General features: G+C 48.0%; 1 protein-coding gene across 1 annotated transcript; it reads left to right on the top strand.

Annotated features, from left to right (window-relative positions):
- Positions 1 to 401: 401 nt before the first annotated feature.
- LOC308260210 (low affinity immunoglobulin gamma Fc region receptor III-A-like) lies at positions 402 to 3731 on the top strand (the record flags this gene model as incomplete). Its single annotated transcript, XM_080691520.1, has 3 exons — positions 402 to 717; positions 2081 to 2335; positions 3544 to 3731. The coding sequence occupies 3 exons, from the start codon at positions 402 to 404 to the stop codon at positions 3729 to 3731; spliced, it is 759 nt and encodes a 252-aa protein (XP_080547646.1).
- Between the last annotated feature and the right edge of the window lie 17647 nt (positions 3732 to 21378).

The raw sequence follows: 21378 nt of genomic DNA, 5'->3' as shown, positions 1-21378 counted from the left end.
CCTCTTGTAATCCCAGTACTTGGGAGGCTGAAACAGGAAGGATCAAAGCTTCGTGGCCAGCCTCATCTACTTAGTGAGGCCCTCTACAACTTAGTAAGACCCTGTTTCAAAAATAAAGAAAAAATAATTGGGCTGGGGGTGTAGCTTGGAGGTAGAATGCCCAGAATTCAATCCCCAGTTCAATAATAATAATAATAATAATAATAATAATAATAATAAATAAAAAGTAAAAAGGGCTGGGTTGTAGCTCAGAGGTAGAATGGCCCTGGGTTCAATCCCAAGCCCCAAAAGGACCAAGGTCTTCAAGCACCTTCCAGCTAAGATGCTCCCAGGCCGAGCCCCCCTCGGGCTGCGTCCCCGCTGCGGGCTGCCCTGGGCTCACGCAGCTCTGCCCCCGGGGCATGCCCTTGCAGGCCTGCTCATCTGTCCCTGCTCATCCACTGTCCTTTGGCTCCTCAGCAGACTCCCCAAAGGCTGTGGTGTCCCTAGACCCTCCCTGGGTCAGGGTGCTCCAGCAAGACCGTGTGATACTGAAGTGCCAGGGGCCCCAGCCCCCTGGTGCCAACTCCACCAAATGGCTGCATGATGGGAACCTCATCTCAAGCCAGGCCTCCATCTACCTCATCGAAGCTGCCAGCCCCGAGGACAGCGGACAGTACCAGTGCCAGACAGGTCTCTCCCAGCTCAGCGATGCGGTGCGGCTAGAAGTCCACACTGGTGAGTCAGTGAGGGAAAAAGGGCCTTAGAACCCTTGGGAAAGGCAGAAGATGATGCTCTCGGGGACTAAATTAGGATGTAGGTGGAGCCAGGCGCGGTGGTGCACGCTTCTCATCCCAGCACTCGGGAGGCTGAGACAGGAAGATAGTGGTTCGTGGCCAGCCTCAGCTACTCGGTGAGGCCCTTTGCAACTCAGTTAGACCCTGTTTCAAAATAAAGAATAAAAAATAGGACCAGGGGTGTAGCTCCTGAGTTCAGTACTCAGTACCGCAAAAATAAATATAAATAAATTAATAATTAACTAAAATAGGGCTTGGAAGTATAGTTCGGAGTTAGAATGCTCTAGATTCTATCCCCAGAACCACAAAATAAATAAGTAAATAAATGATTAAATAAACAAACAAATAGTAAAAGAAAAAATGGGGCTGGGGTATAACTCAGAGACAAAGACCCCCCGGGTTCAAACCCTATTTCACATACACAAAAAAATAAGATAAAATAAATTTTAGAAAGTGAATGTGAGCCGGGCATGGTGGCGCACGCTTGTAATCCCAGCACTTGGGAGGCTGAGACAGGAGGATCGCACAGGTTCGAAGCCAGCCTCAGCTATTTAGTGAGGCTCTCAGCAACTTAGTGAGACCCTGTTTCCAAATAAAATAGAAAATAGGTCTGACAGTATAGCCTGGAGGAGAAAAGCTCCTGGGCTCCACCCCCAGTACCACACACAAAATAAGTGAATGTGTCATTCAAAGTTCAGGGCATGCCACAAATACATGATGGATTTGTTTTAGGGTCTCATTCTTCTCGCTCTCAGGTCTGTAATGCCCTAAACCACCTCCCAGCCCTTCCCCAAAGGCTTGTCCTCATATCTGGAAACCCCACTTCAGTGCATCTTTGGCAGCAGGGAACCCCTCCCTATCTGTGGGTTTAGCCTGGACCTCAGTCACGGAATGAGAGTCCGTGCAGTGTCGCTAGCGTCCAGCATCAGGAGCAAGTATGGGAAATGTTGGAGGCAGGTGTCTTCCCTGATGCCCTCAGTGGCTCTGCACACTGGTAGTACCACCTTGCAAGCCGGCCTCTGCTTGGCCTGCCACGTGCGCACAACATAGAGTGGATGAGGCCCGGAGGAAGCGGAGGGGCAGGGCAGGCCTGCAGCGGGCTCCTGGCTCCTTTGCCTCAGACTGCACCTCCCATAGGCCTCCATACGACCTGACCTCTCTTGCAGGCCCAGCCACCTTTCCCCAAATGGAGCACTCAGGATTTTAGCCGCCCAGCCCAGCCTTGCGTTGCGTCCCAGGCCTGGGTGGCGCGTCTGGGTGGGAGAGCTTGGGCCTCCAGGCCTGCTGTCTGCTTTGTCTTCCAGGGTGGCTGCTGCTGCAGACCCAGCAGTGGGTGTTCCAGGAGGGAGACCCCGTCCGGCTGAAATGCCACAGCTGGAAGAAGCAGCCCGTGCGGATGGTCACGTATTTACAGAACGGCAGGGGCAAGAAGTTTTTCCACCAGAATTCTGAGCTCTACATCCCAGCGGCCACGCACAATGACAGCGGCTCCTACTACTGCAGGGGGCTCTTTGGATACAAGAACAAGTCTTCAGAGACCGTGGACATTGTCATCCAAGGTGAGAGTCACTCAGCAGCAAGCTCAGAGCCCGAGCAGGGCACCTGCACTCACACTGGGAAAATAAATGGGAGAAGATTCCTGGCGCCTCCACAGGCTTCCTGGCATCGGGGTCCCACCTAGTGGCCCCAGAGACCCTCAAAGTCCCTGGTTGCTGGCTAGCTTTGCACTTTTTTTTTTTTTTTTAATTTGGTACTGGGGATTGAACTCCACAGACATGGAGGGTCTTGAATAGCTAGGGGAACAGGGCAAACAAATGGGACAACATATACAGAATTCACTATTCTGGGTAAAGGATATATGAGGGCTCTTTATACTATTCTGGTAAATTTGCTATAAATTTGAAATTATTTTAAAACTAAGCTTAAAAAATTGCATGTAACTGGGCGTGGTGGCGCACGCTTGTAATCCCAGCATTTGGGAGGCTGAGAGGGAGGATCATGGTTCAAGGACAGCCTCAGCTACTACTTAGGCCCTTTGCAACTCAGCGAGACCCTGTTTCAAAATAAAGAATTAAAAAAAATAGGGCTGGGGGTGTTGCTTGGAGGTAGAATGCCTCTGGGTTCCATCCCCAGCACCACCATAAAAAAAAAAAAAAAAAAAAAAAAACGAACTAAAAGGGCCAGGAGTGTAGCTCAGAGAGAGAATACCCCTGGGTTCAACCCCCAATACCACACACATTAAAAAAAAAATTCAGGCCGGGCATGGGGATGTACACTTGTAATCCCAGCATTTGGGAGGCTGGGACAGGAGGATCACACAGGTTCGAAGCCAGCTTCAGCTACTTAGTGAGGCTCTCAGCAACTTAGTGAGACCCTGTTTCCAAATAAAATATAAAATAGGTCTGGGAGTGTAGCCCGGAGGTAGAAAATCCCTGGGTTCCACCCCCAGTACCACCCAAAAAAATAAAATTGGAACCAAAACAGAAATCTATGCCAATTCGTAGACAATGGCATTCCACGACAATTTCATGATTCCCACGCAACTCCGGATGGCACTTAAACTTTCTGAACACCCCGTCACATTCCCACCAGGCACGCAGAAGATGGGGCTCAATGTCTGATAAGCTGGGTCCTTGGGGCAAAGGTTTCCCGCCCTAGACGCCCGCTCTTCGTTCCCCCTGGGCAGGGTGAGGAGGCTGTCCACGGAGGCCTCGCTGTGCCTTCCAGACGGCTGCCATTCCTCTCGTCTCTCCATTTCTCCCTCCAGGTTCAGCGTTCCCAGTCACCTCCCCTCTCACCCTGCCCTGGCACCAAATTGCTTTGTGCCTGGTGATGGGACTCCTGTTTGCAGTGGACACGGGAGTGTACTTCTCTGTGCAGAAAAACCTTCGAACTTTGATGAGAGACTGGACAGACCACAAAGTTAAATGGAGCCGCGACCCTCAGGACAAATGACCTCCTTTTGCCAGGGAGTGATGAGGCCCTGGTGCAGCGTCTGTTCTCAACTCCGTCAGCCCCTTAGGCAACAAGTGCCGTGACCTCCTCCCAGGGATTGAAGTCTCTGAGGTCTGCTTTCTATCCAGACCATTTCCTCCCAGCAAGGCAAGCACAGGCTCTGGATGGCGACCCTTTAAATATATAAAAAGCATTCCTAAATAAATGACGCCATGGTGTGATGAATGGCACACATCTGTAAATCCAGTACTCGGGAGGCTGAGACAGGAGGATTGCATGTTCAAGGCCAGCCTCAGCAGTGCCCTGAGACTCTCAGTAAACCTCGCAAGACCCTGTTTCAAAACAAAAGATAAAAAGGGCTGGGGGTGTAGCTCAGAAGTAGAATGCTCCTGGGTTCAGTTCCCAGTACCAAATAAATAAATAAGTAGGTACGCAAATCAGCGATTGAGTTAAGACAGAGGGTCGGTTGCCTTCAAGGGCGTCCCCAGCTCCCTCCAACACGTGGGAACTGTGGGAGATTGAGGCCGAGAAAGAGCCAGGCAGTCCAGGACAGAGCAGGGGAGGCACCCCATCTGGGCCCAGGGATAAGGCTGCCTTCTTAGAACGGGAGCCATGGCAGAGTTAACAGGAAATCATGGGCGTGACACTAAGTGGGGTTTCCTGGGGGCGTCCGTATCAGAAGGGATGGCCTGTGAACCTGTAACGAATCCTCTTAAAACTGTAAGTAGAGAAGAGGCCACGAAGAGGACCCGGGAAAAGAAAGCACAGCCAGCCCCGTGTGATGCGGTGCAAATAGAGACCTTTCTGACCTGAGAAGCACGTCCAGAGAGTGTCGGCCACGGTCCACAGGAAGGAAAGACGCTCTGGTTGACCGCAGCAGTAAGGACTAGGGACAAGGAGGGCAGGGCCGTGCTAAAGTAGCGTTTGCGCTTCCTTGTTGGTCCAAGTGTAACTTGGTTCGCATCATTCATTAAACAGACTTTGGACAGCCAATACTAAGCGTTCCAAATGCTACTGTGTCGATCCATGAAGCTCCGAAGTCGCTCAACTCTGAAATCTCCCCCAGAGAGAGAGCTAAGGCGATAGAGATGGAGAAGCCCCGTGCTTGCTGGAGAAAGCTCTTTCGGGTTGGTTTTGGTGCTGGGAACTGAACCCAGGGGCATTCTACCTCCAAGCTACACCCGTAGCTCTTTTTACTTCTTATTTTTATTTTTATTATACATTTTTTGGCACTGGGGATCGAACCTGGGGGCATTCTACCTCTGAGCTACACCCCCAGCCCTTTTTATTTTGAAGCACAGTCTTGCTAGGTTGCTGAGGGGCTCACTAACTTGCCGAGCTGGACTTGAATCTTCAATCCTCCTGTCTTAGCCTCCCAGGTACGAGGATTACAGGTGTGTGCCACCACGCCTGGCTTGGTTTTAGATGTTTTGACAACATTTCTTGCTTTCAGTAAAACATCTTACAAGATCTTGCATGCTACTCTAGGAAGAGAGAAAAAAGCAAGCAACCAGGAAAGAAATGGTACAATTTTTTTTTTTTTTTCCTGCCAGGCATGGTGGTGCAAGCCTCTAATCCCAGTACTTGGGAGGCGGAGAAAGGAGGACTGCAAGTTGAGGCCCCTGCAACTTTACAAGATCCCATTTCAAAATAAAATCATAACCCAGGCGTGGTGGCTCATGCACATAATCTCCGCGCTTGGGAGGTGGAGACAGGAGGATCACGCAGGTTTGAAACCAGCATGCTGGCCTAAGAGACCCTGTTTCCAAATAAAAAAATATATATATATATAAAAAATGGGTCTGGGAGCATAGCCCAGAAGTAGAAGGGTTTCCAGGAACCCCAGTACCACCAAAAAAAAAAAAAACAAAAAAAAAAACAAAAAAAAAAAAACAGAAGGGCTTGGGGTACAGCTCAGTGGTAGAGGGCCCTGTGTTCTACCCCAAATACCACACACACAAAAATTCTGTCAGAGATTGATTGGGATTGACAAGAAACCTTTGGGCTCTCAGAAACCATCTTGCCACAAGTCTAGGATTTAGACTTCTTGTTTTCCAAATCTTGTTAAGACAACTGGGTAAAGGGGGATTTTTATGAGCTATATTAGGAAGGTGAATAGGAATTAGAGGTCCTTTTTTTTTTGGTACTGGGGATGGAACCCAGGGCCATTCTACCTCCAAGCAACACCCCCAGCCCTATTATTTAGTGTTTATTTTGAAACCGGGTCTCACTGAGTTGCAGAGGGCCTCACTAAGTAGCTGAGGCTGTCCATGAACCGCGATCCTCCAGGTCTCAGCCTCCCGAGTGCTGGGATGACAAGCGTGCGCCACCACGCCCGGCTCGTAGAGGTCTTTTTAAGTAAGACCAACCAAGTGAGTGAAGGAATAGTGGGTGCGGTTAGATGTGAAGCAAGCACCTCGGGAACCTCGGGCTTTCAATTCATTATTACTTACTACCCACACCTGCAGAGGCTGAGCATAGCGGAAGATACCAGAGGAAGAACTCAGCACCATTCTCTGGAGAAACTTTCATTCCGATAGGAAAAAACAGGCAAAGAGGGAGAGAATAAAGACACCTCAATTTGGGGTCTGACCCTGAAGGATGAGTAGGAGTTTTCTACACAAACAAGAGAAAAGCCAAAGGTCAGCAGGCAAAGATTCAAAAGCCAGACTGTAGACAGGCATGTTGGTACACACCTGTGATCCTGGTACTTGGGAGGCTGAGACAGGAGGATCACAGGTTCAAGGACAGCCTCAGCAAGTAGTGAGACTTTCATCAATCTAGTAAGACCCTGCTTCAAAATAAAAATAAAATCAAGGCCAGGCATGGTGACGCACGCTTGTAATCCCAGCACTCGGGAAGCTGAGACAGCAGGATCGTGGTTTGCACACAGCCTCAGCTACTCAGTGAGGCCCTCTGCAACTCAGTGAGACCCTGTTTCAAAATAAAGAATAAAAAATAGGGCTGGGGATATAGTTTGGAGGTAAAAGGCCCCTGGGTTCCCATCTCCAGTACCGCAAAATAAATTAAAATAAACAAATAAAATAAAAATAAAATCAAGACTGGGTGTGGTGGCGCACGCTTGTCATCCCACTATTTGGGAGGCTGAGACAGGAGGATCACTGTTCCCGAACAAGCTCAGCTACTACTTAGTGAGGTCCTCTGCAACTCAGTGAGACCCTGTTTCAAAATAAAGAATAAAAAATAGGGCTGGGGGTGTGGCTTGGAGGCAGAATGCCCCTGGGTTCCATCCCCAGTACTGCTATAAATAAATGAATAAATAAATAAATAAGTGTAAAATCAGGCAGCCAGGCGTGGTGGCTCATGTTTGTAATCCCAGAATGTGGGAGGCTGAGACAGAAGAATCCAGGTTCGCAGCCAGCCTCAGCTACTTAGCGAGGCCCTCCACAACTGATAAAGATTAATAAAATCGGGCTGGAGGTGTAGCTCAGAGGTAGAATGCCTCTGTGTTCAATCCCTAGCACCACAATAAATAAATAAATAAATAAATAAATAAATAAATAAATAAATAAATAAATAAATAGTCAGGCTGGGAGTGTAACTCGGAGGTGGCCTGGGTTTCATCCCTAGGACAAGAACAAAAGAAGCATTTGGTCCTGCGGGAGCCGGAGGGGAGGACCTGAAGGGGAGGACCTGAAGGGGGTGGTCTAGGGAGCTGCTTGGAGTTGCACAGGGGAGGAGAGGGGAGACAGGATCTCCGGAGACAGATCTGGGAGGCAGGCAGCCTGGAGCCCGCCTCGGAGGGACCCGGCGCTGTCTCAGCCCCCGGGGCACAATGCGAGGCAGGCGCAGGTTTGGTGAAAAAAATCATGAGCTCAACTGCGGCGCTGTGACTCAGATTCTTGTAAATCATGATAAAATGTCAGCGGTAAACCCAGCTAAGAGGTTTTCTCCAAAACTAAACAGTCTGCAAGGGGCAAACTCTACAACCCATGCGTGGACAGGTTCCCAGGCTCATAAAAGGATATGCCACGTCCCTGGGTGGGCTCGAACCACCAACCTTTCGGTTAACAGCCGAACGCGCTAACCGATTGCGCCACAGAGACAGACGCTACCTTGTTTGCTGCTAAGCGAATTTACTGGAGATGCAGCCCGTGTTCCGCGTCTCCACCGGGCGCGGCCGAGCCGAGTCTGAGACCGAAAGCCTCGCGTGTCCTCGCCCCGGCCCGAGGCGAGCGTGGCCGGCTTGCACCGCTGTGAGCCGGGCCGACCTCGGCCTCCACCACGGGAGGATGGAGAGGAGCAGGAACGGTCTTTGGGGACCCCAAATGGATGCTCTCTGTGGGTTTGCGACCCAGAAAGGTAGGATAATGCGGGACGGGGTGTAACACCGACTTGGGTGGCCGAGACAGGAGAATCACGGGTTCGAGGCTAGCCTCAGCAAATTAAGAAGCCTTGTTAACAAATTAAAAATAAAATGAGGCTTGTCATCCCAGCATTCGGGAGGCTGAGACGGGAAGACCTTGGTTCAGGGACAGCCTCAGCTACTTACTGAGGCCCTCTGCAACTCAGTGAGACCCTGATTAATATAAAGAATAAAAAAATAGGACTGGGGGTGGAGCTCGGAGTTCCATCCCCATTACCGCAAAAATAAATAAAGAATACACTATGTGTCAAATATAAGCTTTCACCTCTCAAAACAACCATCTGGAATAGGTACCATTATTGCTTTTATATACGCATTAGACGATAAAACAAGCTCAGAAAATTTGAACAATTGGTCCAAGGTCAGAGAGACAGTCAAACGAAATACCTGAGAATCTAAATATGTTTGACTCTAAAAATCACACTGTCCCTAGTACAGGGCTCTACTCAAAAGGATTTGAGAGCAGCAGAGGTCTCAGAAGATGGAGTCTGAAGTACTGCTCCATTTTAGATATGAAGCAATACAACGCGCTTGTCATCCCAGCATTTGGGAGGCTGAGCCAGGAAGGTCGCAGGTTCGAGGCCACCCTCGCTATTTAGTGAGCCCCTTTGCAACTCAGCGAGACCCTGTTTCAAAAAAAAAAAAAGAATAAAAGTAGGGCTAGGGGTGTAGCTCGGAGATAGAATGGGTTCCATTCCCAGTACCATTTTATGTATGTATGTATGTATGTATGTATGTATGTATGTATATAAAAATTTTTTCTGCAATACAGAAAGCAGGTTTGGGGCTTGTCAGGCCAGAGCTCCCTCTGCGTTTGCAGGGATCCGGAGGGCTCAAGGCAGAGCCTGAGCCCTAGGAAGTCCTGTGGTTGGAACGTCTAAGTCCACCGGGAGGGTCTTGGTCAGATAGAGACTGGCTGCACGACCACATATCCATCACTCACAAAACAACTTATGCAACTGCATCTACTTCTGCTCTTGCCCGGCGTACACAAACTTCGCTAGAGAAGGAAAGCTTTTGTAACCTAGCCCTTAAAGTTATTTAAGAAGGGGATTTGTTTCAGCTGGAAGCAAGAAGAAATGAAAGGATAAAAAGAAAAGATGCCTCCCCGTCGGGGAATCGAACCCCGGTCTCCCGCGTGACAGGCGGGGATACTCACCACTATACTAACGAGGATGACCTCTCCTTACCCCTTCAAGTTAACTCCTTAAAAAAGTTATCACTAAATTTTCAGTGCAACGGAAAAATTATTGGGAAAATTGGTCTTTCATTATCTAGACTGTGCATTACAGTAGCGTCATGATACAACGCCACCTGTAACTTTCTAGTAGCCTCATTCAACAATAAAAAGAAACAGGTGATGATTTTAATAATCTTATTTACCCTAATATATCCCAAATATTCTTTCAACAGGTAATCAATGTAAAATAAATATTATGTATAAATTTTTCTTATTCCTTAGTCTTCCAAATCTGGTTTGTATTTCACTCTTACAGACTGCATACTTCAACGGGGACCTCAGATTTTCTAGGAAAAACACAACCAGTATTTAGATTTCATAAAGTTTACAATTTAAAAAGTAGACCCATTTTTCCCAAGCGTACTTAAAAGCTCTCTAGTAGAAAACAAACAAACAAAAAGGCTGAGTCTCCGTTTTAGAAATTTCACTTAGTAATTCTGCTTATGAGTGTATCTATTTCAATTTCACTTAGTAATGTATCTATTCCAATTGCTTCGTAAATTAAAACTACATTGGAAGTCGCAGCATCTTGGATGCACCCGCCACTCCCGCGTGATATATCCTGCCCACCTAGGACCCTCGCCCAAAGCCGCTTTGCAAGAAGGAGGACCCGACGAGGGAGGCAGAACCCGCAGGATAAACAGGGCTGGAAGAGGAGGGAAGAAGAAACTCTTCAGAACCTGACTCCCTGCAAACACTAGGCAGAGAGAGACCAAAGGGCCGCAGAGATGAGGCTGCAGTTCCGAGTCTAGACGAGATTTAAAAAACGTTTCAGGCCTAGAGTTTTTTAAAGTAATAATAAAATGTTACGCTGCGTTGGCCGGGAATCGAACCCGGGTCAACTGCTTGGAAGGCAGCTATGCTCACCACTATACCACCAACGCCTTGTCCTGTAATCTTTGGAATTGTGCATACAACAAGTGAGGCCAATAATTCTTTGGCAGGTCCTAGCAGGATGCCTGGCGGAGGCCGGGACGCGAGCCCGTCTGCAGAAGAAGCTGGGCTGCGCCCCTCGCTCCTCTTCCCCTTGGAATTGTGCATATAACAAGTGAGGTCGGGCGAGGGAAGCCGCGAAGGCCGCGTCGGGGAGGAGCGCGCGCAGGATGTCTCCTATCAGCCTTGGAGGATCAGAGCGGTGAGGAAGCAGGAGACCGGGAGCAGCTGTCGGGAACGGTTTTATTTTCCTCATCTTCAAAGGGATTCAGGAAGAGCTTGAGTTTCATTTCGAGCGACGACTAAATTAAATGCCATGTTAATACGCTGCATCCGTGTTAATACGTTGCATCCGTGTATGATAATCCTATAAAAGGAAATAAAAGCTCAGGTCTCCATGTCAGGATGGCCGAGCGGTCTAAGGCGCTGCGTTCAGGTCGCAGTCTCCCCTGGAGGCGTGGGTTCGAATCCCACTTCTGACAAATTGTGTTTTCTGTCAGCTCTTATTGAAATCACCGAGCAAATATTACTTTCTTGAAGGAAGAACTATTGATAGACACCCTTTTAAAATTCCTACATATTACTCAGTAAGACCCTGCTTCAAAATAAAGAAAAAACAATTGGGTTGAGGGAATCACTCAGGTAGAAATGCCCCTGGGTTCCATCCCAGTACAGCAATAAAATTTTTTTTAATTCATAAAATATCCTACATATTTACATACATGAAGATTATTTGTGCTTTAATGTTGACATAGGACTAAACCTATTTTTTCTGTGTTAAATGCAAGAAACCAGACTTACACAGAGCCCTTGAGGTATAAAAAATGAAATAAATATAAAATATGAATTTTAGCTTTAGACACAGCTTCCTAGTGCAGGTCCATGCATTTCTTTGTCAGGCAGCAGTGCTTTGCACTTCATGCCGAGCTCGCTAAGTCTTGATACCCAAGCCTCCTCTCAGTGATGACCAAGGAAAAGCCTAGACCCAGGGCTCCTCGGCTCCATATCGAGTCTTTTAAGGTGAAGCCATTTGTCAAACTTTGACAAACAGAAGCCCTGTGTGGCGGTGCACGTCCCTAATCCCAGTACTTGGGAGGCTGAGAGAGGGGCAACTGTTAAAAAAAAAATCCAGAACCTTTGGTAATATGAAATCATTGCCCAGCCCACTCACACCGTCCATTATAACGCAATGCAATAGTTTTGCTGTTTTATACCAGCTAAAGAAATTAGCAGAACAAAATGAACCTCTGTATGATTTAGAAGGAGCTAGGTATAGAAGGAAAAAAAAAAAAACTGTCCTTTTAGGAGGAGGAGAGCGCTGTTAAGAAGTCAAAGCCAGGTGTGGTGGCGCAGTTCTTGGAAGGCAGAGATAGAAGGATCGCAGATTTAGCAGGGCCTGGTGGAGCACACTTGTCATCCCAGCATTCTGGAGGCTAAGACAGGAGGATCACAGTTTGCGGACAGCCTCAGCTACTTAGTGAGGCCCTTTACAACTGAGTGAGACCCTGTTTCAAAATAAAGAATAAAAAATAGGGCTGGGGTATAGCTCGGAGGTAGATGCCCCTGGGTTCCATCCCCAGTATCCAAAAAAAAAGAAGAATCAGGCAAGCCAGGCCTGGGAGCCAGAGTTCTGGAGATAGATCCAGGGGCATTCTACCTCTGAGCTACACTCCTTCCTATTTATTTTCTTCTTCTGAAACAGGGTCTCACTGTTGCTGAGGCTGGCTTCGAATCTGTGATCTTCCTGCATCCGCCTCCCAAGTACGTGGATTACAGACAGGCCCAATCATACCTGTCCAGGCATTTTAACAGAGAAAGGGCCGGCAAAAGAAGGGATTTCACCTCAGAAGGAAAAAGATGGCATGGCCTGGGATTCTGTGTTCAGGTTTCTCTAAAACCTTCCCCGAGACAGGTGTGGTGGGCACGCTTGTCATCCCAGTACTTGGGAAGCTGAGACAGAAGGATCTGCGTTCGTGGCCAACCTCAGCTACTTAGTGAGGCATTCTGTAACTTAGTGAGACCCTGTTTCAAAATAAAGAATAAAAAATAATCAGGCTGGGGTGTAGCTTGGAGGTAAATTAATAATAATAATAATAATAATAATAATAATATGGCCCAAACCAAGTACCCATGTTCTTTTTTTTTTTTTTTTTTTTGTACTAGGAATTGAACTCAGGAACATTCTGTCTCCAAGCTACACCCCCAGCCCTATTTTTTTCATTTTTGTTTTGAAATGGTCTTACTAGGTTGACGAGAGTCTCACTACTTACTGAGGCTGTACTTGAACCTGTGATCCTCCTGTCTCAGCATCCCAAGGATTGGTATTATAGATATGCACCACCAGCCCAGCTCCCATATGTTTTCGTTTTTGTTTTTTTCGGGTCTGGGGATGAAACCCAGGGACATTCGACCTCCGAGCTACACCCCCTGCCCTATTTTTTTTTTTGGAAACAGGGTCTCACTGAGTTGCGGAGGGCCTCACTAAGTAGCTGAGGCTGTGGGGTTACAAGCGTGTGCCACCAGCCCAGCTGCTCTCATGTGTTCTTAAGTCATTCCACTCTCTGGGCCACAGCTTCCTCAGTTTTAAGTAGAGGAGCTAAACTACCTTGCTTATGAGGGTTTAAAGATCTCCGATTTCAAATGTTGAACTATTCGCTCATTCCAAAAATACTTGAATACTTTATCACGTGCCAGACACTGGACAAGGCCCTGAGTGTGTAACAGCAAACACAGATGAAGACCCCACTGGAGCTCAGATTCCAACGGGAGAGGGAGGGCTAGAGGATAGATCAACAGACAGGGTCTCCATGTGTAATGAGCACTGTGAAGACAAAACAAAGTAGGGAGAAAAATCTGGAGTATGGCGGGAGAGCAGGGATGCTCCAAAGGTCAAGGAGACTTCATTGATAGGCCACATTTGAGTAAAGACCTAAAAGACGTGCTAGTTCGCTTTCTGTCGCCATAACAAAACATGTAGGCCTGGGGAATTTACACAGAAAAGAGGTCTGTTAGCTCATGGAGGCTGAAGTCCAGGTGGAGCAGCCTCATCTGCTTGGCTTCCCATGAGGGTCTCGTGTTGCTCCATGTGTGACAGAGACGTACAAGGACAAGCAGGCCACGGGAAGAGAGAAGAAGCTGGGTCACCGCAATAGCCAACCTAGTTCCTGGGAAGAGCACTGAGCCCTGCCGAGTACTGTGCCCACCAGACCAACGCTTCCCTCCAGGCCCCTGGTAACGCTGCTCCGAGGACATAGCCCTAGCAAGAGCTTTGGGGGGAGACGAGCCCTGTTGAAGCCACAGAAGACGTGGTGAAGCATGGTGTAGGTGTCTGTAAGAAAGTACACTGCTGTGGTACAAGAGGGCCGCAGGTTCGAAGCCAGCCTCGACAACTTAGCGAGGCCCCGGGCATGGTGGCGCCCACTTGTCATCCCAGCATTCGGGAGGCTGAGACAGGAGGATCCTGGTTCACGAACAGCTTCAGCTACTTAGGTCCTTTGCAACTCAGTGAGACCCTGTTTCAAAATTAAGAATAAAAATAGGGCTGGGGGTGGAGCTCAGAGATAGAATGACCCAGGGTTGCATTCCCAGTACCAAAAAAAAAAAAAAAAAAAAAAAAAGAGAGAGAGGCAGAATGATCAGGAGTAGGCAGGGCAGGAGGCCTGGAAGCACAGGGCCAGCCCCACAGCGAGGCTTTAGCGTCCTAGGGGAGCCAGGGAGTGCTTGTCAGCAAAGACGTGGCAGCAAGCTGGCTCCTCGGTGCAGGTTTCTTGCTGGTGCCTCTGCAGTTGTGCGGTGGGACAAGGAGTCATTTGTCGGAATGGCACGCCCTTGCTCTACGGCCTCTCCAGGCCTCCATGGAACGCCGAAGGTCTCTCTGCGCAGAGAAATACAGTCCTGTGTCCACGGCCAACAGGAGTCCCATCGCCAGGCAGAAAGCGATTTGGTACCAAGGTGGAGAGATGGGTGGAGCTGCTGGGCCTGGGAGAGGCAGACAGAAAACGACGGTCACGAAAGCAGACTGGACCAGGGCACTGGGTCAGCCTCTCCTAAAGGGTGACGCTGGACACATCTGTCTGTAGCTAGAGAGGGCAAAGTTGTGTGGCCACCTAGGTTTGGCAAATGCCATTCAAAACAAAGTTTAAGGGTGTTTTTGTTTTTGTTTTGTTTTTGCAGTACTGGGGGTTGAACCCAGGGCCATTCTACCTCCAAGCTATATTCAACCCTATTTTTTATTTTTATTTATTTTTTAACAAAAAGAAAGAAGCGGGGTATGGTGGCCCATGCTTGCAATCCCAGCATTTGGGAGGCTGAGATGAGAGGATCCAGGTTTTCCAACAGCCTCAGCTACTTAGTGAGGCCCTTTGCAACTTGGTGAGACCCTGTTTCAATATAAAGAATAAAAAATAGGGCTGGGGGTGTAACTTGGAGGTAGAATGTCCCTGGGTTCCATCCCCAGTACCACAAAAAAAAAAAAAAAAAAAAAAAAAAAAAGCAGTGTAGTTTGAATGAGATGGGAAAGAGAGAGGGTACTTATGTCTGGTAAACTTTTTTTTTGAGGCGGGGGGGGGGGTACAGTAGATTGAACCCAGAGACATTCTACCTTTGATTGAGCTATACTACAGCCCCTTTTAAAATTTTTTAATATTATTTCAGTTTAGCCAGGCGTGGTGGCGCACATTTGTAATCCCAGCATTTGGGAGGCTGAGACAGGAGTATCTGGGTTTACAGACAGCCTCAGCTACTTAGTGAGGCCCTGTTTCAAAATAAAGAATAAAAAATAGGGCTGGGGGTGTAGCTTGGAGGTAGAATGCCCCTGGGTTCCATGTCCAGTACTGCCCCAAAAGAAATTATTCCAGTTTATTTTTAGGAATTCTGGAAATGTATGTTATTCATTCGGAGTTTAGGCAGAAGCCATCTCTCTTCCTCATAAAAACATCTACCAAGCAGAGAGGGGAGGATCGCAGGTTCGAGGCCAGCCTCAGCAACTTAGTGAGACCTTGATTCAAAATAAAAAGCTGTGCATCCACTTAATGACAAGTCAACTAGAACCTTCGGGGCGTTGACACGGAGGAGAGCATTTGAGAGGAGAACAGGATGGAGTTTGCACAGGGTCAGCATGGCTCCCCCTGGGCTTGGCCTGGGCTCCAGGAGCAGCCCTGGCTCCCACCTTGGACAGTGATGGCCACAGTCTGTGACGAGTGGGAATTCCTTCCTATGCTCCCCCTGCAGTAGTAATTGCCGCTGTGACTGCGGTTTGCGTTGGGGATGGAGAAGTTGACACTGAAGTGGGAAAACTTCTTGGAATTCCCGTCCTGGTAGAACGTGATCTTGTGCAGTGGGACGTTCCTCCAGCCGTGGCACCTCAGCACGATGGTCTCCCCCTCCCGGAACACCAGCTGAGGGGTCTGGAGCAGCAGCCATTCTGAAAGAAAGGAGAAGTTCTGAGCCTACTCTGGAACTTGAAAGAAGCCAGGCGTGACGGCACACACCTATATCATCCCTGAGCCTGGGAGGCTGAGACGGGAGGATTGCACAGGTTCAAAGCCAGCCTCAGCTACTCAGTGGGACTCTCAGCAACTTAGTGAGACCCTGTTTCCAAATAAAGTATAAAATAAGTCAGAGGTGTAAAGGCCCTGGGTCCCATCCCCAGGACCACACAAAAAGTTGCTGTGAGTCTTACTAACCTGTGATCCTCTGTCTCAGCCTCTCAAGTACAGAAATTACAGGTGTGCCCCCACACTTTTGGCTTTATTTTTTTATTCTGAAACTGAAACAAGCTCTCCCTAAATTGCTGAGGTCCTTGCTAAGTGGCTGAGGCTGGCCTTGAATCTATAATCTTTATGTCCCAATATCCAAGTACTGGGATTACGGGCCTGTGTCCCCACTCCCTTTATTTGGAAACACGGTCTCACTAAGTTGCTGAGGCTTGCCTAGAAGTTGTAATCCTCCTGCTTCAGCCTCCCAAGTACTGGGATTACAGGCTTGTACCACATATATGTACTATGTGATGTTTAAATCAGGTTAAACATACATATATACGTATATATGTTTGTATATACACATATATACATATGTGTATATATATATATATGCTGAAATATTTATCATTTCTTTGTGGTGGAAACATTCTCAAAATCCTTTCTTATAGTTTTTTAAAATAAACAGGACAGCCACCAGGCACAAGGTAGTAGGACTCTCAGCAGCCTAGAGAGATTTTCTTTCTTTCTTTCTTTCTTTCTTTCTTTCTTTCTTTCTCTTTCTTCTTTCTTTGTAGGTCTGGGGATGGAACCCAGAGGCATTCGACCTCCAAGCTACACCCCCTGCCCTATTTTTATTCTTGATTATGAAACAGGGTCTCACTAAGTTGCAGAGGGCCTCACTAAGTAGCTGAGGCTGGCCACAAATTGTGATCCTCCCATCTAAGCCTCCTGAATGCTGGGATTACAAGTGTGTGCCACCATGCCCAGCTGAGAGATTCTGTTTCTAAACAAACATGAAATAATATAGAGCTGGGAGTATTGCTCAGAAGTAAAATACCCCTGGGTTCAATCCTCAACACCACAGGGGAAAAAAATTGAAAGAAAGTAAGAAAGAAAGAAAGAAAGAAAGAAAGAGAAAGAAAGAGAAAGAAAGAAAGAAAGAAAGAAAGAAAGAAAGAAAGAAAGAAAGAAAGAAAGAAAGAAACCAGGCACAGTGGCACACGTTTGTAATCCCAGTACTTGGGGAGGCTAAGACAGGAGGATCGTGAATTCAAAGCAAGACTCAGCTACTTAGCAAGCTCTCAGCAACCTAGTGAGGCCCTGTTTCCAAATAAGAGATAAAAATCGGGCTGGGCCTGGGTTGGCTTAGAGTTACAATGCCTCTGGGTTTAACCTCCAAGACCCAAAAATTGCAAACAAAAACAATCTCATGGATTCTCACCTCATTCTGGAGCAAAAATCAGAAGTCATTACTACACCCTACCAGCTCCTCCAAGGACCCTTTCCCTCCTCCCTACAAATTGCCCTTAAATTGCTGCCTTCAGGCCAAACCGGACCCTCACCTGTGTCTGCAGGCTTGCTCCCCAGAGGGCGTACCTTTCCCGCCCAGGCCTGCTTGCACCTCTGCAGGGAGGCAGAGCTGGCCTCAACCTCCAGGCCCTTCCTTGGCTCACCAGAGAGTACGCTCAGGTGCACGGGGTCGCTGAGGCTGGTCTGGCTGGTCTGGCACCTGTACTCCCCGTTGTCGCTGATTGTGGCCTGGAACTGGTAGCTGGACTGGGCCTGGGTTGGGATGAGGCTCCCATTGTGGAACCACTGGGCGGGGCTCCCCGGGGTGTGGTCGCCTTGACACCGCAGGGTCACGGAGTCCTCCTGGAGCACCTGGATCCACAGGGGCTCCAGTTTCAGCACAGCCTTTGGGAGGGCTGCTGAGAGTGGGAGACGTGAAAGGCAAAGGGTAATTAAACTGGGAGGGGCCACAGAGATCCCAGGAGCTTGCAGGGATGTCAGGGCCCAGAGGGTGCTACTGCAAGCCAGTTAAAGATCTGTGTACTCAAGCTGGGCATGGTGGTGCACACCTGTAATCCCAGCCCTTGAGAGGCTGAGACAGAGGATCACAGGTTAGTGAGACTCACAGCAACTTAGTGAGACCCTGTTTCAAAATAAAGAATAAAATATAGGACTGAGGGTGTAGCTCGGAGATAGAATGCCCCTGGGTTCCATCCCCAGTACAGCCAAAAATTTTTTTAAAAATAAGCCGGGCGTGGTGGCGCACACTTGTAATTCCAGCATTTGGGAGGCTGAGACAGGAGGATTGTGGTTTGCAGACAGCCTCAACTACTTAGGGAGGCCCTTTGCAATTCAGTGACACTCTGTTTCAAAAGAAAGAATAAAAAACAGGGCTGGGGATGTTGTTCAGAGGTAGAATGCCCCTGGGTTCCATAAACCAGTACTGCAAAATAATAATAGCTGGCTGGGCATGGTAGCACATGCTTGTAATCCCAGCACTTGGGAGGCTGAGACAGGAGGATCGCACAGGTTCAAACCCAGCCTCAGCTACTTAGTGAAGTTCTTAGCAACTTAGTTAGACCCTGTTTCCAAATAAAGTATAAAATAGGTCTGGGAGTGTAGCCTGAAGGTAGAAAGCCTCTGGGTTCCATCCTCAGTGCCCCCCACACACAAATAATAATAAATAAAAATAATAAAAATAAACTGAGCATGGTGGCACATGCTTGTAATCCCAGTATTTAGGAGGCAAAGATAGGAGGATCATGGGTTCACAGCCAGCCTCGGCTACTTAGTGAGGCCCTCTGCAACTCAGTGAGACCCCGTTTCAAAATAAAGAATACAAAATAGGGCTGGGGGTGTCACACGGAGGTAGAATGCCCCTGGGTTTCAGCCCCAGTACTGCAAATAAATAAATATAAAAAAGGCTGGGGGTGTAGCCATAGAGGTAGACTGTTCCTGGGCCCACCCAGTCCCCATCGGCATCAACATCTGAGTGCTCGAGCAGCCTCATTGCCCTCTGCATCTCGGTGGATCCATTAGGAATCTTGCTAAGAACCAAAGCGAGTCCCTACTGAAATGGGGAAACTGCCCGTGCTGAACACATGCCTGCCTCTTGGTGGAACAGACATCTTCCCACAAACTAATGACGCGTCTCACCGTGAGCAAACAGCACCATCAAAACAAGGAAGGAAAGCCAGACGTGGGGGTGCACACTGTCACCCCAGTACTCGGGAGGCCGAGACAGGAGGGTCGCAGGTTCATGGCCAGCCTCAGCAACTTGTGAGGCCTCTGCAACTCAGTGAGACCCTGCTTCAAAATAAAGATTTAAAAGTAGGGCTGGGGTGTAGCTCGGAGGTAGAATGCCCCTGGGTTCCATCCCCAGTACCAAAAAAGAAAAGAAAGTAAAGCGCAAACTCACCGGTTTGCCTGTCAGCAGCAGCTGTAAAGATAAGAAAAAACTGTGTTGTGTGTGCACGGACAGGTGCAGGGTTAGGAGCTCTGGCGCCTTCTTTTCCCAGGACCCATCTCAAAAACCTGTTTTCCACTGTGGGCCCTGCCTAGTGCCATGCCTGAAATCCCAGTACTTGGGAGGCTGAGACAGAAGGACCACAGGTTCAAGGCCAGCCTCTGTGCTTTGGGAGCTGGCTTCAAACTAGAAAAAGGGCTAGGGGTCTAGTTCAGTGATAGTGCTCCCCTGGGCTCATCCTCAGTACCACAAACAACAACAACAACAACATCGGAGCTTGTTTTCAGCCGGGCGTGGTGGCGCACGCTTGTCATCCCAACATTTGGGAGCTGAGACAGGATGATCGCGGTTCATGGACAGCCTCAGCTACTTAGTGAGGCCCTCTGCAACTCAGTGAGACCCTGTTTCAGAATAAAGAATAAAAATAGGGCTGGGGTATAGCTCGGAGGTAGAATGCCCCTGGGTTCCATCCCCAGTACTGCAAAAGAAAAAGAAAAAAAAAAAAGAGTACTCACTTCTCATGATCTCCTTATCTTGTCTGTCTCCTCTGTGTTGACTACAAATTCAGTGCAAATATTTAGAGCAGAGTCAGCTCCCAGGGACTGTGAACGTACCTCTGAATTCTGGCCTCACACACCCACACACATCTCAGGGTTCTCTGCTGAAGACGTGGCTCCCCGAGAAAGCGCTTGCTTGCAAGCCCAGCAAAATAAATAAGTTTAAAGAATTTAGTAGCCGGGCATAGTGGCACACACTTGTATTCCCAGCATTTGGGAGGCTGAGACAGTAGGATCACGGTTCACAGACAGCCTCCGCTACTAGTAGTGAGGCCCTTTGCAACTCAATGAGACCCTGTTTCTAAATAAATAATAAAAATTAGGGCAGGGGGTGTAGCTCAGAGGTAGAATGCCCCTGGGTTCCAGCCCCAGACCCGCAAAAAAAAACAAAACAAACAAAAACAAAAACAAAAACAAAAACAATTTAGGATCCCCTGTTCCCTTTCAGTCTACCCCTGGCTTCTAGGGCCCAGACCTGCTCCTCATTACGCTGGTCCATGGGGTCCAGGCAGCAGGAGTAGTAAAATTACCTTATTCCAAATGACCCTCACTCACCCAACAGTAGTAAAACTGTCAGTAGTTGAAGGAGCCATGGGCTACCAGGAGGTACGTGCAGGAACATTTGGGTCTGTGAAGTCATCCCAGAACTTAGCCGGCATCCAGTGTGGGAGAGGAGCTAAACTGAGAAAAGAGGAAGGAAGTTACCTCATTCTTATGCAGCTGTTCTCAGCCACCAGACTCCACTTCTGCTAACTAATCAGTAACAAATTAAGATAGAAGTAGAATCAGGTTTACAGACAAAGCTATCATGGGCCCCTCCTGTCCAGACCAAATAAAGAGGCCCTTTTATTTGTTCATTTATTTATTATATTTATTTATTTCCATTATTTATTTGTTAATTTTTATTTATTTATTTATTTATTTATTTATTTATTTATTTTTATTTTTGCAGTACTGGGGATAGAACCCAGGGGCATTCTACCTCCAAGCTCCACCCCCAGCCCTATTTTTATTTTTTATTTTGAAACAGTCTCACTGAGTTGCAAAGGGCCTCGCTAAGTAGCTGAGGTTGTTTGAGAACCTGAGATCCTCCTGTCTCAGCCTCCCGAGTGCTGGGATTACAAGTGTGTGCCACCACGCCCGGCAAAGAGGCTCTTTTACATCTTCGGCCAAGCCAGCATGGTTGTGAACACCTGTAATTCCAGTTCTTGGAAGGCTGAAACAGGAGGATCACAGGTTTGAGGACAGCTTCAGCAAGTAGTGAGACTCTCATCTACCTAGCAAGAACCTGTTTCTAAATAAAAATAAGACTGGGGATGAAGCCCAGAGGTAGAATGCCTCCGAGTTCAACCCTCAATACCACTAAAAGTATAAATCTACAACCCAGGAATCAACACTAGACAACAAAGTGGAGTCACCATCTACATAAGAAAGTCTCTAGCTGCCCCATCCTGCACACACACAAGAAAGATTTTAAAGTACAAGACATAAATGTGGCAAGAAAGCCATAAAGCACATCAAATACTATTAAAAGAAGGGGAGGCTGGGCGTGGTGGCTCACACTTGTAATCCCTG

This window comes from Muscardinus avellanarius, assembly GCF_963383645.1.
Source record: "Muscardinus avellanarius genome assembly, chromosome: 3".
NCBI lineage: Eukaryota > Metazoa > Chordata > Mammalia > Rodentia > Gliridae > Muscardinus > Muscardinus avellanarius.
The sequence above is the reverse complement of the archived record's forward strand: the minus strand, read 5'-3'. Positions and strand labels throughout refer to the sequence as shown.